This window comes from Sphaerulina musiva (genome assembly GCF_000320565.1).
Source record: "Sphaerulina musiva SO2202 unplaced genomic scaffold SEPMUscaffold_8, whole genome shotgun sequence".
Taxonomy (NCBI): domain Eukaryota; kingdom Fungi; phylum Ascomycota; class Dothideomycetes; order Mycosphaerellales; family Mycosphaerellaceae; genus Sphaerulina; species Sphaerulina musiva.
In genome coordinates this window covers 146,822-169,471 of record NW_016017390.1, presented here as the reverse complement: position 1 = coordinate 169,471, position 22,650 = coordinate 146,822, and the positions used below count along the sequence as shown (strand labels likewise).

Genomic DNA, 22,650 nt, shown 5'->3' with positions numbered 1-22,650 from the left:
TATGTGTGTGCAACATGGATCAATTCCCGCTCTACGGGCTTTAGTTCAGCAAACTAATCCTCCCTGCGGCTAGTTTAGCATAAATGAGATTGTACATGTCAGATCCGATTTCTTTCAATAAACGACACGCTTGTAGCCGACGACGGCTCGCGTACTCGTCTGGAGAGATGACGCTACATGTTCCGTACGGACCAAAAGCATACGTGTCACGCAACGGCCAAGGCTCCTCTCCATGGCAGAATCTAGCCCATCTGTTCCGCACTTCTCTGCAGACTGCAGCCGCTCCGGGATTATGAGTGAAGTCGAGATCTCCAAACAGCATCAGGAGGTCAACGGCATGATGGGCTCTGCTCGACTGTTGCCATGGATTGGCCTGATCGAACGTATAGGTGTATGCACATCGACCAGCTTGTAGGAATGCATCCCGTATCTCCAAGACAGGCAGAGCGAACCTCGTATCATTGATAAAGTCCAGTGCCCCAATCTTGCAGGCTGTCGGCCGATCTTCCACGATATTATATGCTTCTTTCAGTCGTACGGCATCTGTATTGGCCAAGTCGAAGCACTGGACAATGTCAGACGCTGCCAAAGGCTCGATTCCATTTCGCCAGATGGCCGACTCATACTCGACATCGCCAATAAGGAGGTGCTCCACGTCGCCCAGCGCTGTCTCCCAGTCTCGCAGCTCGTCGGTCATTTCCAGCCAAAATGACCCTACGTTGGCTTCTTCCATAGACTCGAGTAGCGCAGGGACAGTAGCTTCAACCAGGGAAGAGTAGCCCGTCTGGCGTAGACGTGTCTCAAGTTTGTCGCAGAGGATCATTCGACGCGCTTCTGGCTGCGGTGGCGAAAGAAACAGTGATCCCGACTGCAGAATCGCTCGCTTGATGGGAGCTCGGGTCACCATATGGGCATGGACGTACACCGCACCAGCGCTCTCACCGGCAAGCGTAATGTTGTCCTAAGATGATATCAGTCTCAAAGGGGGATACTAACTGTTGTGGAGGCAATGGGAGGCTGAAACTCACAGCATCTCCTCCAAAATGGGCGATGTGCTTAAAGACCCATTCAATGGCAAGTCTCTGGTCTTTGAGTGCCAGATTCTTACTGCTTGTCCTGTCGCCAAAAGCGAAGATATTGAGCCGATAATTGACAAAGACAGTAATCATGGGCCGTTGTTGTACCACAGCCGTAGCAACGAGTGGAACCATGTCTGCACACGGAGATGATGCTGGCATGAAGGTCATCGCTTGCGAACCACCTGCTTGAGTCTTCAGATCCTACTCGTCTTCATGGTCGTCAGTTTGGACACAATAGCTGACCATGGATCCAGATGAAGACTGGTAGTTTCTCCGCAGCTGTCTCTGGTACTGTGATGTCTAAGTTGAGACATGCAAACTCATCAAATCTGGGTCGTTGTTCTGCGCCCCTGAGTGATTCTGGAATGCGTAACAAGTGGTGAAAATCAACAGAAACCTGAGGACAGATGGGCCTGCGAGTTTCTCGTCAGTCGCCGATATTGCTGGGTGAATGAACAAGAAGTTGATATACCCAAACTGTGTGCAATCGGGTTGCAAAAGAAGATTGTCTATAGCAACCGCTTCGGGCTCAGAGAATCGTCGAGGGACTCTGCCATATTGCAGACCACGGTATTGGTGTAGGATGTAGTTGTTGTGATTAATGATGGCTGGCCGTAGTCTGTCAGTGATTTTTGTCTCGATGGTCATGGTTGATTGTAGGTGGTACTGGTATAGTCACTCGCTCCGATGATGATGCACCAAATGGATCTAGATATACTTTCATTTGCAGTAAGATATAGCTGACTAACAAAAGAGTTATTGACGATGAAATAGGTCTAATTATACCCCACCCCGGCAAAATCAATTTTTCCCCTGACTGACCCCACCCCTGACGCCCCTCTCACCATTATTCTGCTCTAGAGATCTCCACGCAAGTGAATATCATCTTTCGCCGCCTCCAAAGAGGTAATTCTACGTACTACCATTGGTGGATACTGACTGCTTTGAGCCCCGTATAGCGAGCAACTTCTGGACTTCCTCCTGGTGCTGAGAAAAGTTATCGATCAAATTGTCCCACATGTCCGCCGCGTGGACGTGCTTCTTGTCGCTGTTCCAGGCGTAATCGGTAATAGTGAAGGGACGCGAGCTTTCAAACATGAACGCAACGGTGCCCTTGGAGATCTGCATGACCGGAGGCTCGTTCTCGGTGGCGGCTTTGAACTGCTCGTAGGCGACACCATGTGGAACCATACCACACTCGTATGAGGCTCCGCCGGGCTGGAACTCGTCTGAGCGACCTCCATACTCTCCATATAGCAGGCCCATGAACTCCGAGGCGACATTTCGATGGAAGTATGGCGGACGGTAGGTGTGCGATGCTACGTCCCAGCGAGGAGAAAAGATCAAAAAGTCGGCAAGGGGAGCAGCCGGGTCGCGAGAGCGCGCAGTCAGCACGCAGAAGATGCTGGGGTCGATATGGTCGACGGAAATGGATCCGACATTGACGAATTTGGTCAAATCGTATTTGTAAGGGACATAATTGCCATGCCATGCCACGACGTCGAACGGGCTGTGTTGCTGCGAGCAGCGAAACAACTTGCCGCCCAATTTGTAGATGATGCCCCAGTCGGCTTGCTCGATATCATAATGAGCGACAGGATGGAGGAAGTCTCGGGCATTAGCCAGTCCATTTGCACCCAAAGGCCCCAGTTCTGGAAGTTCAAAGTTGGATCCCCAGATCTCCAGAATGTAACCGCGCGAGGGACCATCTGGCAGGTTGACCTTGAATTTCTGCCCACGCTGAACGACAACAATTTCGCCCGGTTGGACAAAGAGCTTTCCGAATTCAGTCTGTATATCGAGGACTCCTTGCTGAGGGCAGATCAGAAAGTCCCCATCCGAGTTCACAAAGGCCTCCCTGTTCATGCTGGTGTTGGCGGCATAAATATGAGTTGCAATGCCTTCTCGAAGGGTTGGATCTCCAGAGCCAGCCAGTGTCTTCAGACCGCCGACAAAGTTGACGTCGGTACCGGTCGGGATTTCAAATGGCAGCCATGCGAGCTGCGTGGGAGAAACATGGACTCGTGGATTGATGGGAAGAAAGTTGGATTCCATGTCTGGGTTGTCTGGAAGATCCGTCTACAGAACAAAACGTTCAGCTTTGTGAATGCAGCGGTGAATACTCACGATACTTACAAATCCTTGATGAGCTACTGACGGCCGGGCACGGTACAGCCATGCCTTTTTGTTCAATGCTCGTGATGCAGTAAAAGCCGAAGCAGTCATTTGCTCGGCATAGAGTCCAAATCGTACATTTCGAGGACTGTTTTGGCCTTGTGGCAAAGTCCCCGGAACGGCTTCTGATGCAAAACTGTTGTTGAAGCCCGATTGGTACTGTACATTCGTTCGTTAGTTCATCTGCGCTTCGAGTGTGCTCTGATCGGGGCCCCCAACCTCATAAGGATCGTTCTTTCTGGTGCCAAACGATGGTATCTGACCGTCCTTTTGGGTCTCTGCCCAGTGGAAGATGTCCTGATACTCACGAGAGTCTGCTGCAGCGGCTGGCATTGTGATTGGCGATATCAATGTGTTGTGGAAGATGTCAGGGGAGATATTGCTGTTGGCGATTCCAACTTCAATGTTATTCTCTTCTCGTGCCACCTTCGTCTCACTTTATGGTACAGTCACGAAGGTGTCAGCATTGTGCCATGATTGTGGGGTCAGATGGACGAAGGGAGCCAAGCATGTGGGGAATCCAGGGGGCGTGGAGGAGGTGAAGTTTAATGCCTCACGCCCCTTGGCAGCGCTTACAAGAGCCCTGCTGCAGGAAGTGGAAGTGCTGTATTCCGATTATTGGATATTTGCCACTTGGGACCACGGTTACAGCCAGCTACTATCATTGACCAGTGCACCATGACTTCTTCCACCACGCCGTTAAGGGTCGGGGTGATCGGACCAGCCGGGTTCGGTGGCTCATATCTCTGCCTCGAGCTCATCAATCGAGGCCACGAAGTCTATGGCATCTCTCGAAATCCAGAAAAGCTCGGCACTCACTCATCATACCATCCAATCCCTCTGGACATTACTGCAGCGAGCATCCCAGAACTGGCTGCAGTGATGAAAGGGTTGGATGTGGTGGTCAATGAATATGGACCTCATAGTGCTGGCCACGAGGCCTTGAAGTATAGTAATCATCCCCTGCATTGAGATACCCAGACTGCATCCAATATGGCACGACTGACATGCTGCCAGTGCCATTCGTCGAAGTCACTCGAAAAATCGTGCTAGCCGCGAGACTTGCAAGCGTGGGCTATTTCATTATGGTCGGGGGCTGCTGCAGCCTCTATATGCCAGGGGGCGACCATCGAAGTGTCTTGGAGGACAAACGGTGGTGGCTATCCTACCGACGCGGCATCGCAGACAGTGAAGCTCATACTTCGTATATGGAGGATCGCCTGGGCCCAATGGGTTCAGGGCTTCGTGCCTATCGTAACGCTCGGATGGCGGAGGCTGCTGGCACTGCCAACGCTGAGACCCAGAGAGTCATCGATGAGTATGAGGCTTATGTGGCGGCAAACGATCGAGCGCTGGAGTTTGTCACTGCATGCCGCACCACATTCATGTTCTTTGACGGGAACGAATCCTTTCCCTGGACGTTTGTGTCTCCCTCTGCGCTCTACCGTCCTGGGAGAAGAACTGGCCAATATCAAGTGCAATTCGACGTGTTGCCCATTAAAGGGGATCCGAACGACTCGACCAATCTCGATGGCCGTCTCCATGGCATCTCGGCGGCGGACTTGGCTATTGCAATCGCAGACGAGGCAGATTCGCGGGAGAAGAAGTGGAGACACTGGACAGCATTCGCGGATATGAGTGATGATTGTCCTACCCCTAGTTATGTAAGACTGTAAATCTTGTCAAAGTATCGGAATGTCAGACTGTAAATCTTGTCAAGATATCGGAATGTAATGCCTCTAGCCTTTTCGTGGAAGTGATATTGATTTCCCCTTTCTGCTACTCGCAACGAATGTACTACGACTCCAGACACAGATATGTGCGTGCATTCGGGGCGTGTGGGGTATAGTAAAAGAGGATGGTCGGAGTACGTGGAGTAATTGTGACATTTCCTCCTCTCCACATAGGTACACACTCTCTATGTACTATAGCCAACCAAAAAGGAGTCATTTCCAATGTCATGCTATATGCAACCTTAAAAATTGATTCTGCTCGTCACACTCCAAGTTCAATCGTCCCAGTAGTGACAATGGCAACCGTCCAGCAGCAGCTCTTGAGGGTCCCCAACCTCCTATATCTGGGCGTTCTCGTTGGTGTTTTGATCTACTGGCTATATGGTAGAAGATCTGTACCAAAAGGTCTTCGACGAGTCCCAGGGCCTAAAGGTTTACCTTTGAGTAAGTCAAATAGCGAGAGACATTCTTGTTTGCAAAACGGCTAACTCTGGTATTCCCGCCCCTTAGTTGGCAATACTCATCAGCTGAGCGCGAGACCTCAACAGCAATTGCTCAAATGGACAGAGCAGTATGGCGAGATCATGCAGGTCCAAATCGGCTGGGAAAACTGGATTTATTTGAATACTCCAGATGCAGTCAAGGAAGTTTTGGATAAACACTCCTCAGTGACTTCAGGTCGAATGCCAATGCCTGTTGCAAGTGATCTTATTAGCAATGGCATGAGATTCCTCCTGATGGACTATACTCCGACATGGCGCAAACTTCGAACCATTGTGCACAAACTACTCACCCCGAAAGCATCACACACTTTCTTGCCCTCGCAGCTGTTCGAGGCGAAACAGTTGGTCTATGACATCTTGACGGACAACCAAAATCAGGAGGATTTCTACATGCACGTCCGACGCTACTCGTCGTCCGTCGTTTTGACATCGACATATGGGTTGAGAGTGCCAAAATGGGTAATTATCTTCCATCAGATGCTCGAGCTTTATTTCCCCCTGAATGAATGCTGATTTTTTTTTCCTTCTTTTCTCAGGACTGCGAGGAGATACGAGAAATCTATGGACTGATGAAGGAATTCTCAGAAAGTACCGCCCCTGGAGCCTTTCTCGCAGACATGATTCCTCCCCTTGGCCGGCTGCCCGTGTTTCTCCAATGGTGGAGGAAGCGTGCCCTACGGTATCAAAAGCGACAGTCGAGCATCTGGATGAAGTACTGGAGCGGACTCCAAGCGCAAATCTACCAGAAGACTGCACCAGAATGCTTCGTCAAACAATTCATCGAGACTGATTATCAACGTCAAGATATCAGCGAGATGCAAGCTGCCTTTGTCGCCGGAACCATGATCGAAGCAGGCTCAGAAACCACTTCAGCTGCACTGAATTCTCTCATTCTCTATCTATCCGCCGACCCAGCAGTACAAGCTCGCGCCCACGCCGAGCTGGACAAAGTCGTCGGAACCTCATCGTCGCCCACATTCGAGCACGAACCAGACTTGCCCTACATCCGAGCCATGGTCAAGGAGATTTTGCGAATTCGTGCCGTGACCAGCATTGGGGCTCCGCACTACACCAGCGCAGACATCGTGTACAAGGACTATTTCATTCCGAAAAACAGCGTCGTCTCACTGCATCAGTACGCTATTCACTTGGACCCAACGAGATACCCGGATCCCAGAAGCTACAAACCAGAGAGGTATCTGGACCATCCATTGAAAGCTGGAGCATACGTAGCTCACCCTGACCCTTATGCTCGCGATCACTTTAATTTTGGTGCAGGTCGCCGCGTGTGTCCTGGTATGCATCTGGCGGAAAACAGTCTATTCATCACCCTTGCGAAGCTCCTATGGGCCTTCAAGATTGAACCTGCTATTGGACCGGATGGGCAAATTCAACCGGTAGACACTTCGGATGAGGCCTACGAGCTTGGTTCCAATACCTTGCCACGGCCATTCAAGGCACGATTCATCCCGAGAGATGCTCAGAGAGAACAGGTGACGCGAGATGAGTGGGCTCAAGCGCGGGCTGATGGGTTTTACTTGGGTCGAGTGAAGGTGGGTGTGCATGGGATGATTCACGGATCAGGATAGGGGGAGCGTACAGCAGTGTGCTTGGACGAGTTGACGAGGATTGATTGACAGAGTTTGAGTCGTTCGATGATGAGATATCTCGATGAGTAAATATCACGTCGTAGTTCAAATTGTCCCGTATTCAACCACTGATGGAGAAGTTATCGAGTGAATACATGTTACCTAGTGTGTCTTGACAACTTGTAATAACTGAATTCTTCACGAGCTACCGACTACTTAGTGAGCCTGGAACAAGAAGTCCCCCTTCTGAGCCTCTGCGAATTCCTCCTTGATCTTCGTGGCGTGTGTTGGTGTACGGGGAACAATCTCGCATTCGAAAGCTTTTGGCACGCTTAGAAAACCACGAACCATGGCCATATCAGGCTCGATGATTGCTCCGTCTGCATCTTTCTTCTTTCTGATATCAAATCCCCAAAGCACACGCGCGATATTGATGTAGAGCGATCTCTCGGCTACATGCACTCCTGGGCACACTCTCCGTCCTGCTCCATAAGTGAAGTGGTCACGGTCGTAAGCATCCTTCACATTGATGTATTCAGCGGCCGAGAGAGGCTTGTCCAGGTATCTCTCAGGGGCAAAGTTGTCTGGATCAGGGTGGATGTTAGAATCCCGGTGAATTGCCCTGATATTGTCAGTTAGGGAGAGAAATATAGGTGACTCGCAATGATCATATACGTACCACCAATTGAGTACTGCGACAGTTCCCTTCGGGATGAAGTATCCTTCATACCAGTCATCCTCCGACGTTGCATGAAACATGCCAAACTTGTTCACTGGCCGCCATCGCAGAACCTCTTTCACCAACGCTCGGACATAGGGTAAGTGAGCCTCATCCTCAAAGCTCGGTAGCCTGTGCGGTCCCACGACTCTATCGATTTCAGCCTGCGCTTTGCCAAGCGCTTCAGGATTACAGACCATGGCTAGCATGAAGTTGTTGAGTGTGGTGGAAGTAGTCTCGGAGCCAGCCTCGACCAGACCTCCACAAGTGTAGGCAGCAAGTAGATCATCAATCCCCTGAGATCCTGGGTTGCTGAGGTAGAAGTCTTTGCTGAAAGAGTCCACGGCTGTACCCTCATCGACCTCTTTCTTGAGATTGTTCCATAAATCCAGGTACACTTTACTATCATGATCGAACACACGCTGTGCATGACTCCGCCAGTTGCCCAGAAACCATTCGGGCAAGGCTGCCAATGATGGAAAGCTATCGACTGTGTGCGCCCCTGGAGCTGTCATTTCGGTCAAGTTGTCCAAGACGGTGTAAATCTTCTTCATCAACGGGTGCTTCCACGATTCTAGACGGTAGCCATATGTGACCAGCATGATAACAGAAGCCGAGTAGCGTCTATTGTGTTGGTAGAACGACTCCGGAGACTCCAAGAACTCGGCCAGCAATTGCTTAGATTCATAGTCTTGCACAGGCTGGTATTTGGAGGCTGCATTACTGTTAAGCAGAGCATGAGAGAGCTTACGAAGAGATCGCCACTGCTGACTGTATGGCATGAAGAGCTGCCGACGGCCTGCACTCGCCACATCCTGCGCAAAAGGGAGAGGCGGCCGCGATGAGTAAATGGAGGACCTCTTGTCCATCAGATCCTTGACAGCTTTGGGAGAAGACAGCCAGACATAGTCGGCGCCTCCAATCTTCGTGTAAAAGATGTCGGGATACTCCTGAGCCCACGCTCTGACCTTGTCCCGAACCAGCTCGGAGTCGGCGAGGTCGAGAAGATTGCCAATAAGGGGGAGCCCCTTTGGACCTGGGGGAAGAAATCTTCGTCGTGAGTCCTGTGCGGAGAAGATGAGCCATCTGATCGGTTCTTTGGCAACGATGAATATGGTATTATTACCTTGAGCACATTCGGAGTCGTGACAAAGAAGATGCCAAGACATGTAAGCAACAGCCCCACGGCCGACCAAGTGAAGACTTGCACGGCTGACAAAGCCGGGAAGAGCATAGTGATGGACATTGTCTGAGGATAATCAGAAGAGTGCCTACTCGGTGCGATACTTTCCACGCTGATTTGACAAGCTCAATGCTCCATATAGCACAGACAAGCAACTGATCCAAAAAATATGACCCCACATGCACATACTCCTATCCTGAGGCCATGTGGGGTCAACAGGTCCACAGGAGGGCAGTAAGCAGATGCCGCCCTCAAATGCTCTCGTTGTCCTCATTCACTTGACCAGCAGCATTGCAAAAGCGGTATTCGTCATTTCTTGCCATCGCCAGGTGCCCCTGATCGCTATACCACTGGGAACATCTTGCTGAGAGTCTCAACTACCGCCTTCTGGTCTCAAACCTTCACAATGGAACATGTCGAGGATCTCCAACTCAAGGCTGCCCACGAAACACTATTCAATGCAGGGCTAAAAACGCGCTATGAGGTTGCTGGAAAAGAATACGTCGACAAGTCCCTCCTGAACGGTTCCTCGGAATTTGCTCGACCTATGCAGGAACTGGTGACGGAAGCATGCTGGGGCTCAGTTTGGCAGAGAACAGGCATCGAGCGAAAGACGAGATCGCTCCTGAATATTGCCATGCTCTGCGCTCTGAATCGTGGACCAGAATTGGCTGTGCACGTTCGAGGGGCGCTGAGGAATGGAGCATCCGAAGTCGAGATCAGGGAGGTCCTGCTGCAGGTGGCCATCTACTGTGGAATGCCCGCAGGTCTGGAAGGGTTCAAGATTGCAGAGCGAGTAATCTTGGAGGTGAAAGGGGAGCAGGGGAGCGGCTGAAAGAATACCTGAGGCAAATGGTCGTTGTTGAATCCCATTCGGAGAGTACCATCCGCCGAACGACACACTACTCAAGCATCCAGGTGCGAAGACACTGTACAGAGGCAAAAGTCGTTTGGCTAGACTCCTATAGTACAGCAGCATTCTTGGGTTTAGAAATCGATCGTTTTCGGAAATATCTGTTCTCGATGCTGGCTATACCATTTCCAGTCGTGTGCCACAATGACCTGAATGTCTGGCCCAAGGTCTGTCATCAACGCAGAGATCCTCTTCAACGTACTCTCCGCTTCCTTTTTGTCTAGATGTATGCAGGTACACGCACCATTCGCATCTTTCCAGGTCGCCATGGACTTTTCTCCTGTGAGAAGTCGTACATCATGACAGGCATCGCCTCCCAGATATACCCACTTCTGCGGTGCCACTCGGCATAGTAGATTGAGATGGCCGGGGAGATGGCCAGGGCTGTCGACTATGTAGATACTTCCATCGCCCAGCAGATCAACAGCAGCAGAAAAGGGGCCTACGGGTTTCCATTGAGTGTAGAGGACGGTGGTATTATTCAACTTCAAATGGAATCGCTCGGTGCTAGCACTGCTGGGCAGTTCGTATGCCTGCACCTTTTGCAACAGATCTGGTTGGAAGTGCTGGTGACTTGCCATGGCTCCGAGACCGTTCTTGAGTACATCGCAGCTCCCATGGCCGACAATGAATGGAGAATCGGGGAAGTCGTCTGGATCGCCATGATGATCGTAATGAACATGGCTCAGAATGATGGCTTGGATGTCATGCAATGGGTCTACACCTCCCTGCATCAGCTGATCGGCAATGCTGGGTCCGAGTGAATATGGCACTCGATTTTGTAGGTGCTTCTGCTGCATTTCCGAATAGCTGACTTCTTTGGAGCGCAGGCCCAAATCGAACAGCATCTTGAGGGGCTTGTCTTGCGTCGACAGGCCTGGGTGCGAGATGAGAAATGCCATGCTCGGCACAGTCTGCTGGACTGATTCATCACAAGGATGAACGAAGGTCTTCTCAGGGAGCGTGATGAATCCTCCTGGAAAGAAGGCGATTTGGACGTACTTTTGCCCCGGGCCGTCCACAGGGAGTCGATCCATGGTATTATCAGTTTTAAGTGAAGTCTTCTCCTTGTGATCGTACCGAGTGAACAAGATATAGCAGCAGACGTCGAGCCCCTATACAACATCAACATCTCTCTTTTCTCTGTACTGTCACCACTCCGTCCCTTGGCCTCATCCGTTGACGCTGGCTGCATACAATGCCTTCATGCGGACCGGACTCTCCATTCGCCACTCCTGCTGGTAACCCCACTGCGGACTTATACACATCGTAAGTCTGGGTGGAGGAATTGCCCCTGAATCGGGGGGAAAATTGGCGTTTCTCGATATTCCACGACGTTGCGTGGGCCGTAATGACGCCGAAAGATATGCCAAGACCTCCAGTATTGTATGGAAACTTGATGTGGGGAAGAAAGCCAAGGACATGTGGGGAGAAATATCACGAGCATACTGCTATAGTAAATGGTAAAAGGGGTTGCATTAGTTGTATTCATCCATAACTACCTAGCACAGAATGGCAATACCATCTCTACAACCAACTCCTTTTCAACATCATGTCTGACACATCCACCAACGTTGGCTTCATTGGCCTCGGGGTCATGGGATATCCCATGGCTCAAAATCTACTATCCAAACTTCCCGCTCGTTCGAGCATGTCGATTTTCGATATATCCGACGACACTCTGAGCCGTTTTCAAGCAGATGCGAATAGCGAGCATCTATCCATATGCAAGTCCAGTAGGCAAGTGGCTGAACAGTGCGTGTGTACCGCCTTCAAATTCCCATCTCTATGGTGTCCATAAATAATCCTTCACAACTGACAAATTCCCGTGCTGTTGTTGATTTTTAGAATGTGATATTCACCATGGTACCCGAAGGAAAACATGTTCGACAAGCCTACTTAGATCCCAATGAAGGACTAATCGCCGCAAACCTCGACGGCAAGATGCTCATCGATCTATCAACAATCGATGTCCAAACATCAAACCACGTCCGAACCGAAATCACCACCAAATTCCCCTCTGCGCGCTTCTACGATGCCCCCGTATCAGGAGGTTCCTTAGGGGCCGCCAAAGCGAGTCTGACGCTGATGCTCGGCGCATCCCCCGACGACCCCAAAGTCGACGAGTTAAAGCGACTACTGAGCAGCATGGGAAAGTCCATCTTTTGCTGTGGCGGACCCTCCATGGGTTTGGTAGCGAAACTCTGCAATAACTATTGCTCAGGCTTAATCGCCCTAGCGACATCCGAGGCGATGAATCTGGGCATCAAATCGGGCATGGATCCTCGCATTCTCGCGTCGGTTTTCTCGACGAGTACTGCTCAGAGCACTATTAACGACGTGTGGAATCCCGTTCCAGGGGTGTGTCCTGCTGCACCGGCGAGCAATGATTATCAGGGAGGATTCAAGATTCAGCTCATGGCGAAGGACTTTGGTCTGGCTGTCGACGCTGCAAAGTCTGTGAATGCCACTTTGCTGTTGGGATCAACGGGACTGCAAGCGTATGTGGATGCGAGTAAGGACAGTCGATGCGAGAATAGAGATTCGAGGGTGGTTTTCAGATATATTGGTGGTGACGAAGACTGGGCTGCCAAGATCAAATCATAGCGACTTAATATATAGTACTACGCTATGCAGAATGGCGTGCCATGGCCCGTAGAGTCCCCGAGATCGTTATGCTAGAGTTCTCGCCTATGTCTTGGTAAGGACAGGGGACACACTATATCTTGCTGCTCGCTTGACCATATATCTGCATGATGTCGGGACGACAAGGGTGACAGCGAGTTTTTCACCTATAAAGCGTTGGATACGGGGACTCGTAGTCTATGTATAATAACCTGGCAGAGAGAAAAGGCTACTTCTAAACGTGATAGATCATTCGTGCTGATGATCAACTAGTGAATATCTCAAGCGCCCGTCTCTAACTTCACTTGTTAAAGAAGTATTTGTTCTTCCTTTTCAAGCACATCGTAGAAGGCTGCCATAACTTCAATTCAACTTTACACTTTCTGCCAACTCGCTATAAGTGACTTCTCCCACCCGGCAGAGGAGAACTTTTCCGAGCACGAATAAACGCTTTGTAGCCGGGAAAGACGCCAGTGCTGTCCCATTTCTCTCGCACCGCCAGAAACTTCTCTAGAACCCGTTCCTTCATAACGGGGAACTGATTTTTTTGCACCGTCAGCTTCTCACCTCTGTTCAAGGCACTATAACAGGCCAGGAAAAGAAAGGGACCTTTTTGGTTGGATAGGGGTAAAAAGACTTACATTCTCCGTATCGTCCGTTGCATCATAATCGGCTACGTACATTCCACAGCCGACCTTCTCGGCCTGTCGATACAGTCTCCTCATATGTGACTTCATGAGATCAGGGCTCGCCTGGGGGTCCGTCCATCCCGTGAAAGTAGAGACATAGAGATGCTGTGGGAGACTAAAGGCACACTCTCCTGGACGAGGCGTAGAGTCGCCGACGTAGATGCAGCCAAATGAAGTCCGAGTCGGCAGGTCGCACATGACGGACTCAATGCCAGCAGCGATCTGTAGGAGCATAGTAGTTTAGTAGTAGTATCGTACAGAAACATGCATACCGTAGCGGGTAGAGGAGAGGGTTACGACTTACGTCTCGAAGTTCAATATCAGGGTCGGTGAGGATACTGTTGATGGCCCAGCGATTTTTCCCATCATGGCACCGACCCAGGATGTCTTGATTGTCAAAATACTCCTTCCATGAAACGGGATGCAGAGCTGTTGTGCTGACCAAGAGGGATTGTAGAGCTTTAGGCACCGGCTGCTCCCACGCGCTCAGTAACAATCGAGCCTCCTCGAGACTGTCCGCATAGGCCGTTGCCACCGCAGACAACATGAGAGCCCCTTTATCAAACTCGCCATCTCCAGCTTCCGGACGCTCAAACTTGTCAGGGTAAAATGTGCAAATGGCCGCTTCAGTCCATAACTTGGGCATTGCATCGTGCCGAGCCATTGCCAACATGAACAACTCCTGAAAGCGAAGATCAACGCGGAATGTCAGACCAATCTCATACAGACTTTGCTTCGCAGGCATCGTCCGACAAGTGAAGCGTGTGACAACGCCAAAGAACCCCTGGCCACTCCCACGCGCCGCCCAGAACAAGTCACCATTCTCCTCCCGACTCGCCTGCACAATTTCTCCCGCTGCAGTCACCACCTCCATACTGACAATCCACGTCTCCGCCGTTCCACCCCATCCATGCATGAACATGCCCTGACCGCCAGCAAGACAGAAGCCCCCCGCTGCGACGCTCGGTGCATGGCCGTGAGGGAAAAATCGTCCAACTTTGCAAAGCGCATCAGAAATCTCCCTCACGCGAGCCGCGGGTCCGAAGTGGACCATTTGTGTTGCGGAATCGTAGTGTACAGTTCGATTGATGTGCGTCGTATCGATCAAGATGCCATCTTGGATCAGTGACGAACAGGAGAACAAATGGCCGCCGGAACGCACGCCGACTACATCGCCTGGTTTCCTAGTGTGCTTCAGAATCTCGGCTACTTCTGCTGCGCTACGAGGTAAGAAGATGCTATGGGGCTGCAGCGCAGGGACATCTGCCGTGGCAAAGTCGGTCCTGACCTTGTGGTAGTCGTCGTCCTGGGGAGTCAGTTTTTGCATCATTGTGCGAGCTGGAGCTTCCATTGATTGAGTGAATGAATTGATGAATGACCTGCAGAGCTGCCACTTGATCGGAGTATTATACAACAGCACTCTGAAGACTTGTGCCAAGGTATGTGTGTCGGTAGTACACTCTGTGCCAAGATCCTCAAGTGCCTATATTAGCGCGTTATACCTTAAAAGCCAGAACTTACTCGGCAGTTCAGTTGCGTGCGGAGAGGCCGGCATCAAGATCGATCAAACGAGAGCCAAGGTTGATGATTGCCGTGACCTCGATCGAATGCGGAGGGACTACTGGAATCAGTACTGGGGCCGCGGGTGGGGAAAAGGGGGGGGCAAAGTGAAGTGGGGAAACAGGGTGGAGCAAGGGGAGAGAAAGGGGAGGGGGTTTCTTGCACGGTTTGATGGAGCAGGAATTATGTAGGAATAAGACCAGGCACTCAATAGTGCTGATATTGTGCTTTCTCACAACCAACACGCCAAAACAAAGCCCTTGATATAGCAAGCAGTGAGATCGCAAATCTTGACAAGGCCCACCGAACCATCCAAGCACCATCGCCAAGCATGTCAGATCAGCAGAATCCATGGGCCATTGTCGTTGGGGCTGGTCCGGCTGGCTTGCTGCTAGCTTTGCGCCTAGCCCAGCAAGATATTCCCGTATGTTTGGTCGAGATGACAGACACTTTGGACAATCAGCCACGAGCATCTCACTACGCATCTCCCGCCGTGTACGAACTCGGCCGCGCCGGAGTCTTGGACGAGATTCGTCAGGCCGGATTTGATCCCAAAACCCTCTCGTTCCGCCGCCTCGATGAGAAGAGAACACGCTATGGGTGTATGAACGCCGAAGTGGTCGCCGACCATCCTGATCGTCATCTATGTTTGCCCTTGAACGGACTGTGTCGGATCCTTTTGGCACGTTTGGAGAAGCTCCCTTCTGCAACCATCCGCTGGCAATCCAAAGTCGTCGGTCTGGGACAAGACGACCAGCAAGCCTGGCTGGACGTGGAGACTGCTGCTGGGAGGGAACGCCTCTACGCTCAGTACATAGCGGGCTGTGACGGTGCAAACAGCCAGGTAAGGCGGTCGCTCTTTGGCGACGCAGTATTCCCAGGCTTTACATGGAACGAACAAATCGTGGCAACCAATGTACGTCCAAGCCCACCCCCTGATCCCCTTTCCCACCCCCTCGCCTTCTTTCTCCCCAGTCCTGACCCAGTCCTCGTCATAGATGTACTTCCCATTTGAAAAGTACGATTACGACGACGCCAACTTTCTCATTGACGAGACCCATTGGCACATGGTCGCCAGGATTTCCAAGGATGGCCTGTGGCGCGTGACATACGGCGAGATCCCGGGTCTGACGAGAGAGGAACTGCGAGAACGGCACGCCGCCAAGATGAAGGCCATCTTGCCCGGGCCAGACGAGTGGCGACTCGACAATTTCAGTCCGTATCGAGTGCACCAGCGACTCGCGCCAAACATGCGAGTGGGCCGGTTCTGTCTGGCCGCGGACGCCGCACATATCTGTAACCCCTTCGGCGGCATGGGGCTCACAGGCGGTATCGTCGACGTCGGAGGTCTGGCGGACTGTTTGACGGGCATATATCTGAATTTGGCCGACGATTCCATCCTGGACGTGTACGACACCGTACGCCGGCAGATGTATCGCGAGCACATCAACCCCAACTCGAGCAACTGGCTGAAACGCATGTGGCAAAACCCTGACGGTGCTTTTGAGCGCGACCCCGTTCTGCAGCGGTTCAAAAAGGGCGAGTCGGACCTGAAGGTGGCGATTGAGTTGCAGTTTGGTCTTAATGTTATCAAGTATGACTTTACCCAACATTACCGGGGTCTGCGAGAAATCGAGCGGGTAGACTCGCACAGCGTAAGTGAGGGCGCGACAAAGACCACACCGGCGCATATGATTCCGGCAGCGGAGACCATGTAAGCGTAGCGTAGCACAAAGAATGAATGATCAATCTCGAATTTTCTGTGCCGTTGTACCCTCGCACCGTTGGAAAGTGGCTTCATTCGCATCTCTTGATTTCCGTGTCTGCAGACCACATGCTCAGAACATCGGCTATGGCGAAGACTCGAATATATCAGCGAGAGATCTGAGGATGTAGCCCATCCTCGCAGTCACTATTCCAGGGCATCATAGTCAGCAAAGCTCTTCAATCAGTCGCAGCAGCAAGGGGTATAGCAAAATGAACATGCTCCCAAGCACACGCATCACACATACCTCCCCATACCCAAGTGTCCTCGTAGAATCCGGCCCAAAAGCGTGAGATGTTGGCGGCGACCGAGACGGGCGGGTGAGATTGTGCTTCGACTCGGCCCAGAAATCGTGCCATGTGGTTGAATAACTCCAACTCATCCTGTCCCACGGCACCGTCAACACGTCTGGCTCGCTCTACACTGTGTATCCATTTGGCGATGATGAGAGCTGCTTCTATGTCAGCCAATACTGCACCGCTGCGTACTCCGTTGGTTAGGTGCATTTACATACCTGTATCCCACCCAGCAAGAGCATGCTCCATACTCCACGTCAGAGCCGCCGTCTTGCGGACCAGGAGCACGCCTTTACGCACTGGTATGCACAGGCCTTCGAACGTCCAGGAAATGGTTTGCGTGATGAAGTTGTTACGGGCCTGCTCGACACCGACAAATTTGCGAAGTGCACTGTCAAGCACTGCATCTTCGCATCGCAACAGTGAAGATCGTTCTGCAGCGAGAGGAAGAGCTTGGCCATAGCATAAACGCAGAACCGAGACTGCGTTGAACAATAGACTGTCGCCTCTCTCCGTCCGTACATCCGCACGCATGCTCCCCGATGCCACCGCGAGCGAACGGCAATTATTCAGCGTCGGCTTCACTTGCTCAAATACTGTGATGCTGGACTTCTCAGGAGCAGCCGTCACGCCGTCCGACCGACCGAGCCACGACCTCGCTGCCTCCGAAGCCTGACCGACTTGAACCGTGACCACGTGCATCATGAGAAGGGTGGCGAATCGACCCCATTGCGACGAAGGCGCCATACCGACATGGATCGTGTCGGAGTCCGTCAGGAGGCTTTGGAAAGCGTCTCGGATGCTCATGGCAGATTGTGTGCCTGATCGATTCGTTGCTCGTCTCCACGATGTCTCGGTGCGTGCCAGCCACAGGCTGTCCATACACGGCAACGAGGGCCCGCCGTCTCGACTCACTGAGAGTGGTGACGGGATTCCATACGTGACTTGGAGCATACTGTAGAATATCCAAGTCCCGTGGAGGATACTGTCATCGGTCGGACCATATCAGTGTGATGCCTCATACTTCTGGTTTCCGTTTCCCGCAGCAAACATACCGTTTCATGGACTCATGCTCCACCCACTTGTGGTAAGTCATACTAGCTTGATCTGCTCCGAGCGAATCGAGAGCCACAGTCTGCGCTATCGCCTGGTATGCCTACACCTCAGCTCGGTCAGCTAATGCCCCACCTTCGTTGATGGTTCGTACACCTTACAGCATATTGTGAAGCGGAACTGGACATCATCCTGCGCGTGCTGATATCGGTGCCATGAAACAAGGCGAACAGAGAGAGTAGTAATTGTGTTCGAGCGCCAGCCAGTGTATAGCGGGCAGGCTTTTCATTCCACATTCGATGAGGCTCTGTGAGTTCAGCAATGCTGGGAGATTCCGATCCATGAGTGACATGGTTTTGAGTGTCATTCTTGGCTATGTGCTCAGCAGCCAAGTAACAGAAGGCAGCGGTGCGCCGCTCCAACCGGTACAGAGCACCGATTGCAGCCACGGCAAGAAGCTGCTGTGGGATCTCGGCCGCCGCTTGGAAGGATTGGATATGGAAGATGGGAAGATGTACATCGAAAGCCTCGAAGTAAGTCTGGACCGAGGAGCGTAAGGCATCGACGGTAGGGTAGTGCGCAGTGTTGAGTCCTTGTGCTTGAGGTGCATGTTTCAAAGCGCGCAGAAAGACTTCATCCGATAGAACGGGCAGTGATGGTGAGCTCACTCCTTCATCGGCGACGGAAGAAGACGACTCGGGCGAAGTGTGCTGAAAAGGTAACATTTGATCTCTTGCAGCTGCTGGTGTCATGCGGGTCTCCCACAGCGGCTGGTGATACATGTTCGGCATGGGGGCGTTGGCATCTGTCAATGGTGGTAGAAGCATGCAGGAAGTGGGCGTCATCATGTTCGATATGCTGGATGGTCCTATCGCCCCGGTATTCTGTGGCCACATGTCAAAAGACAAGTCAAAAAAGTCGAGGCTACCCATAACTCCCCAGTCCTGATCAGGATGAGACCCTGAAGCGGTATTGGACATGAAGGAGTCGGCTGGCGGAGAGAGCGGCGTGGCAGTATGGTGCAGCGGAGGCGCTGCACCCCCGGCTGCGGCGCCAGATACCGAAGACGGGATTGCATCAGGAGCGACATCTTGAGTAGTTGACACGGAGTCGTCGCCCATCTCATTCGTATCTGACGGGGCTTAGCAAGGCGACACGGTGCTTCGGGGAGGGAGACGCACTAGGCGTGACTGGATCATGATTGCTGACGGACGCGGTGTCGTCCTGCTGCTGTTGCTGCTGCTCGTCGGCAGCCAATTCACCGGAATGTAGAGTTTTGACGTGTCGGGTTACGAGGTCTCTGTATGCAGTGCACGCGAGTCAGAAGTGCTGGTCGCATACAATCGAGTACTGCAGGTGGGAAAAGGGGCTAGGAGGGAGGAAGGGGGCCAGGACGCACTTTCGGCTGTAGCGCCGAGCGCATATATGACATTGAAAGGGCTTCTCTTGCGTGTCTAATGGAGAGGTCAACGTGGTAATGCTTTGGCGCTCACAGGAGAAGATAACGGTCTCGTGGCATGAAAGTCAGATCATCTCCCATTTTCGAATTCGCCCCAAGCTACCGCGCCTGGGGCCAAAGGCAGCTTAGAGCAGCCACATCACGCTCAGAGTGAACATTCAACGTCGGACTCCACGACACACAAGACATCGATATCAACTGTACTGGCTGTGACTTACGGCCTCGCACGTGACGTTGGTGGTGTTCGCTCCGCTTGAATGATTTTGGACAGCGGGTACAGTGAAAGCGCCGTGCAGCAGCATCTTCAGAGGCTGTAGTAGGTGGTACAGGCTCGACGGCCATGTCCTCCACGACTGTTCTTGGTGGTGGAGGTTGTTGGAGATGGTGGTGCTGATGGTGGAGGCGGTGGTGGTGGTGGTGGTAGTGGTAGTGGGCGGCGAGCGACATTCCCCTGCTACAGTGCCATGGCGTGTATACATTCATACTAGGATGACCCCACATCCCCCTCAACTAGAAACTTTTCTCCGCAAATTTCCCCGCAAATTTCAATCTCTCTCCCCTGTTGGCCAGGGGCGCGGCGACAGTAGCAGCAGCGGCGTTTAGCAACCCTAGTAGCCTTGAAACGTCGGCACATTCATCTCGCTCCCCATGTTGTCATGTGAAGTTCAAGTCCTCAACGTACAGGCTCCGAGTCTATTCTATTCACTTCATCGCGAAGCCCAAACTTCACCAACAAGTTATGGTGTTGCCAGAAGTTTCGATAACGCTTGCCGAACACGTACATTGGCAGCGTGGTCAACGTCAATGCCACCGTGAGGCCTGCCATGACTCCGAACATATTAACCACGCCTTGGTCCATGTACCAGTCGACGACGTAGTTGACGAGACTGTTCATAACACGTCAGCGTATGATGGACAAGTGTCGCTGCTGGTTTGCTCAGTCGGCTTACCCGTAGAAGAACAAGTTCTTGAAAGTCATATTCATGATGAAGATCTCAACGCTATGAGCACGGAATGCGTCCAATGCGTAGGCCGTGGGGACGGCCACGAGGATGGTCAGCCCGAACAGTGCCAGGGCCCAGGTGAATGATATGAGGTAGATGGAGTCGTGATGCTTATTTGCATACCCGAATCCCACGAGACCTCCGATGGCAGGCGCCAAGCCGAGCAAGACAATAGGCAGCTTCATCTCCGGCTCGTACACACCTCCATTCCGAGCTGCCATCCTCTTGATGAATGGGTCAGACAGCCACCCATACACCAGCGCGCCCAGACAGCCGCCAATGAGTGGTCCAACCGAGACATAGCCGACACCAGCTGCAGTGAGAGAATATGGAGGGACCGACCAGAGCACCGCAGCTATCACCGATAGAGCTACTGACCATGTGATGATCAGGCCCGACGTAGCGATACTGTATGCAGCGCCTACGTTCAGCATAATGGCAGGGCAGGCAAGGAGCATTTTCCAGGCTGGTTCGGAAGTCGAATTCGTGCTATAAAGGGCCAATCGCTGCACAAACGTCTTGCGCGGGCGCTGAATGCTTGTCTGCGTGGGTATTGTTTCGAAATGAAGGCTTTTCTCTGCCTTCTCGGCTTGGCTGGGCTGAGTGCCATCGTTTTCGCGAGCATATTGCCCGCTTCGGCGATCTTTTTCCTCCACGTCACCCAACGCATGCACGTCCTCGTCTGATGCTGTGATATCAGCATCATACACTGCGCTGCGGTTGTAGGTGGTCTCGGGACAGAACAAGAACAATAGAATCAACTGCAAGGCGGTGAATGGCAGTAGGATGTGGAAATTATAGGTCCATCCCAGCTCCGCAGTGATTGGACCCGCGATGATCGAGACACCATTGTTTACTGCTGTCAGCATGAACATGATGATGGCGACACGGGGAGAGCGCTCGTGAACGAAGAACAGGTCACCGACCGACGAGATGACGATGGATTCGTAGGCGGAGCACGATAGTCCTTGGATTGCACGTGCGGTCACCAACGTCCGGTAGGTTTTGGCAGCCTCTCCGATGATGCATCCCACCAATGCCATTGTAGAGGAAAAGAGGTAGACCGGGCGTTTTCCCAGTTTGTTCGCACAGACAGCAGCGAAAGGACCCGACACTCCAGCAGCGAGGAGGGTGTACCCGTTCATTTTGGCTATCGTGGCTGGTGAGACATTGAGGTCCATAGCGATTTCTACCGTTCCAGCATTCAAGAGAGGACCCTGTTGGTGCCGAACAGAGTCAGAAAAGATGTATCGTAAGCAACATTGGCTGATGTTGAACACTACTACTACCTACCACTACGCAAGCAGTGACGATGCAACCGAAGGCGAGTATGGCCAAGATGGCATGTTTCTCCCGGCCACTCCAATTCAGGGGATCGTTGGGATCGTCAGAAGGTTGGGGGTTCAGCACCACATTCGCACTGCTGCCTGTGCCATGTTTCAATTGCGAGGAATGAGGCGTATCGGCGGCCACATCGTCCTGAATAATGACCGTGCCGGCCACAGGAGCCGCTGTGTGAGGTTCGAGGATACCGAGCGCCATGGCGATGATTACTGCTCTGATGTGACCTCAAACAAATTGTCTGGTTGGAGCTGTGTAGTTCCTGGCCGTGTTGCTTCCATGAAAGGAGTAATAACAACCTGAGCAGTGTGGGGGAAGGTTGCCACACCCCAGTCTCATTTCACACCGCGGGTCGAAGTCGTGAACAGTTCAGTTCAATTTGTTCTCCCTCCGCCTGTCTGTCTGCTCCACATGGCGTTTGTTCGACGTGCCCCGGATTGTGGGGCTCCCCTGGTTGTCATACCATGTGCATATGGGGTAATGCAGCTGGGGCACACAGTACCGTACCTTGAGGCTTTCTCTCTTTCTAGGTTGTTTCCCGCCATAGAAGTACCTTGTATATTAGGGTGCCCCTCAAGTGCAACACCCTGTATGAACGAGACCTGGCCAATCTGGTGGTGGTGCGTACTTTTGTACTACTCAGCCCTTGATTGCAAGTCTGACTGCTGACTGCTGTGCAATTAGATGCGGCAGCGAGCTATAAACGAGGCCATTCCGAGGCTGTTGTAGATGTCGATGGGCGAGTCAGCTCGGTGTGTTCAGCAGAGCCGTAGCCAATGGGAAGAAAACGGTGGAGGGGATCATGGCAGCCTCGTTGAGGGGTCTGGTTGGCCTTTTCGTCGGTATTGTTGTCGTCGGTATTCTTGTCGTCGGTATTGTTGTCGTTGTCGGTGTTGTTGTAGTCGTTGTTAGTCAGATTGGAGTGAAGGCAACGTGGGACGGGGTCATATCACGTGACTTGGCGA

At 52.1% G+C, this 22,650-nt stretch overlaps 11 protein-coding genes across 11 annotated transcripts; 5 read left to right on the top strand and 6 right to left on the bottom strand.

Moving 5' to 3' along the window:
- Positions 1 to 9: 9 nt before the first annotated feature.
- Positions 10 to 1,661, bottom strand: SEPMUDRAFT_89444 (carboxylesterase). The gene is made up of 4 exons (XM_016910500.1): positions 1,552 to 1,661; positions 1,323 to 1,492; positions 1,029 to 1,264; positions 10 to 961 (listed from the first exon to the last, which is right to left on the bottom strand). The coding sequence occupies exons 3-4, from the start codon at positions 1,245 to 1,247 to the stop codon at positions 41 to 43; spliced, it is 1,140 nt and encodes a 379-aa protein (XP_016758495.1). The 5' UTR covers positions 1,248 to 1,264; positions 1,323 to 1,492; positions 1,552 to 1,661; the 3' UTR covers positions 10 to 40.
- On the bottom strand, positions 1,274 to 3,587 carry SEPMUDRAFT_143072 (homogentisate 1,2-dioxygenase; the record flags this gene model as incomplete). The annotated part of the gene is made up of 4 exons (XM_016903024.1): positions 1,274 to 1,283; positions 2,020 to 3,158; positions 3,216 to 3,413; positions 3,474 to 3,587. The coding sequence occupies 4 exons, from the start codon at positions 3,585 to 3,587 to the stop codon at positions 1,274 to 1,276; spliced, it is 1,461 nt and encodes a 486-aa protein (XP_016758494.1).
- A 345-nt stretch (positions 3,588 to 3,932) lies between these two features.
- Positions 3,933 to 4,930, top strand: SEPMUDRAFT_49719 (NAD(P)-binding protein; the record flags this gene model as incomplete). The annotated part of the gene is made up of 2 exons (XM_016909127.1): positions 3,933 to 4,206; positions 4,272 to 4,930. 2 exons carry the CDS (start codon positions 3,933 to 3,935, stop codon positions 4,928 to 4,930), a joined length of 933 nt encoding a protein of 310 aa, XP_016758493.1.
- A 353-nt stretch (positions 4,931 to 5,283) lies between these two features.
- Positions 5,284 to 7,079, top strand: SEPMUDRAFT_143070 (O-methylsterigmatocystin oxidoreductase; the record flags this gene model as incomplete). Its single annotated transcript, XM_016903023.1, has 3 exons — positions 5,284 to 5,382; positions 5,536 to 5,949; positions 6,027 to 7,079. 3 exons carry the CDS (start codon positions 5,284 to 5,286, stop codon positions 7,077 to 7,079), a joined length of 1,566 nt encoding a protein of 521 aa, XP_016758492.1.
- Positions 7,080 to 7,295: 216 nt separating this feature from the next.
- On the bottom strand, positions 7,296 to 9,031 carry SEPMUDRAFT_143069 (cytochrome P450; the record flags this gene model as incomplete). The annotated part of the gene is made up of 3 exons (XM_016903022.1): positions 7,296 to 7,701; positions 7,759 to 8,825; positions 8,924 to 9,031. The coding sequence occupies 3 exons, from the start codon at positions 9,029 to 9,031 to the stop codon at positions 7,296 to 7,298; spliced, it is 1,581 nt and encodes a 526-aa protein (XP_016758491.1).
- Positions 9,032 to 9,386: 355 nt separating this feature from the next.
- SEPMUDRAFT_49581 (CMD-domain-containing protein) lies at positions 9,387 to 9,815 on the top strand (the record flags this gene model as incomplete). The annotated part of the gene is made up of 1 exon (XM_016909120.1): positions 9,387 to 9,815. The coding sequence occupies one exon, from the start codon at positions 9,387 to 9,389 to the stop codon at positions 9,813 to 9,815; it is 429 nt and encodes a 142-aa protein (XP_016758490.1).
- Positions 9,816 to 9,945: 130 nt separating this feature from the next.
- On the bottom strand, positions 9,946 to 10,933 carry SEPMUDRAFT_89439 (Metallo-hydrolase/oxidoreductase; the record flags this gene model as incomplete). Its single annotated transcript, XM_016910499.1, has 1 exon — positions 9,946 to 10,933. The coding sequence occupies one exon, from the start codon at positions 10,928 to 10,930 to the stop codon at positions 9,968 to 9,970; it is 963 nt and encodes a 320-aa protein (XP_016758489.1). The 3' UTR covers positions 9,946 to 9,967.
- A 512-nt stretch (positions 10,934 to 11,445) lies between these two features.
- SEPMUDRAFT_49060 (NAD_binding_2-domain-containing protein) lies at positions 11,446 to 12,500 on the top strand (the record flags this gene model as incomplete). The annotated part of the gene is made up of 2 exons (XM_016909096.1): positions 11,446 to 11,652; positions 11,742 to 12,500. 2 exons carry the CDS (start codon positions 11,446 to 11,448, stop codon positions 12,498 to 12,500), a joined length of 966 nt encoding a protein of 321 aa, XP_016758488.1.
- Positions 12,501 to 12,912: 412 nt separating this feature from the next.
- SEPMUDRAFT_49406 (FAD-binding domain-containing protein) lies at positions 12,913 to 14,534 on the bottom strand (the record flags this gene model as incomplete). Its single annotated transcript, XM_016909111.1, has 3 exons — positions 12,913 to 13,056; positions 13,160 to 13,429; positions 13,512 to 14,534. 3 exons carry the CDS (start codon positions 14,532 to 14,534, stop codon positions 12,913 to 12,915), a joined length of 1,437 nt encoding a protein of 478 aa, XP_016758487.1.
- A 411-nt stretch (positions 14,535 to 14,945) lies between these two features.
- Positions 14,946 to 17,254, top strand: SEPMUDRAFT_165099 (FAD/NAD(P)-binding domain-containing protein; the record flags this gene model as incomplete). Its single annotated transcript, XM_016908153.1, has 3 exons — positions 14,946 to 15,683; positions 15,766 to 16,422; positions 17,033 to 17,254. The coding sequence occupies exons 1-3, from the start codon at positions 15,099 to 15,101 to the stop codon at positions 17,252 to 17,254; spliced, it is 1,464 nt and encodes a 487-aa protein (XP_016758486.1). The 5' UTR covers positions 14,946 to 15,098.
- A 2,396-nt stretch (positions 17,255 to 19,650) lies between these two features.
- SEPMUDRAFT_150512 (MFS general substrate transporter) lies at positions 19,651 to 22,569 on the bottom strand. The gene is made up of 4 exons (XM_016906229.1): positions 22,553 to 22,569; positions 21,638 to 22,521; positions 20,291 to 21,561; positions 19,651 to 20,227 (listed from the first exon to the last, which is right to left on the bottom strand). The coding sequence occupies exons 2-4, from the start codon at positions 21,884 to 21,886 to the stop codon at positions 20,014 to 20,016; spliced, it is 1,734 nt and encodes a 577-aa protein (XP_016758485.1). The 5' UTR covers positions 21,887 to 22,521; positions 22,553 to 22,569; the 3' UTR covers positions 19,651 to 20,013.
- Positions 22,570 to 22,650: the final 81 nt, after the last annotated feature.

Excerpts from the sequence above, each read along its gene's own strand:
- SEPMUDRAFT_150512 (XM_016906229.1), bottom strand. The coding sequence starts at position 21,886 with ATGGCGCTCGGTATCCTCGAACCTCACACAGCGGCTCCTGTGGCCGGC. Across the intron at positions 21,562-21,637 it reads TCGTCACTGCTTGCGTAGTG|GGTCCTCTCTTGAATGCTGG; the intron begins GTAGGTAGTAGT and ends CGGCACCAACAG. Across the intron at positions 20,228-20,290 it reads AAGAACTTGTTCTTCTACGG|TCTCGTCAACTACGTCGTCG; the intron begins GTAAGCCGACTG and ends TGTTATGAACAG.
- SEPMUDRAFT_89444 (XM_016910500.1), bottom strand. The coding sequence starts at position 1,247 with ATGACCTTCATGCCAGCATCATCTCCGTGTGCAGACATGGTTCCACTC. Across the intron at positions 962-1,028 it reads CCCATTTTGGAGGAGATGCT|GACAACATTACGCTTGCCGG; the intron begins GTGAGTTTCAGC and ends ATATCATCTTAG.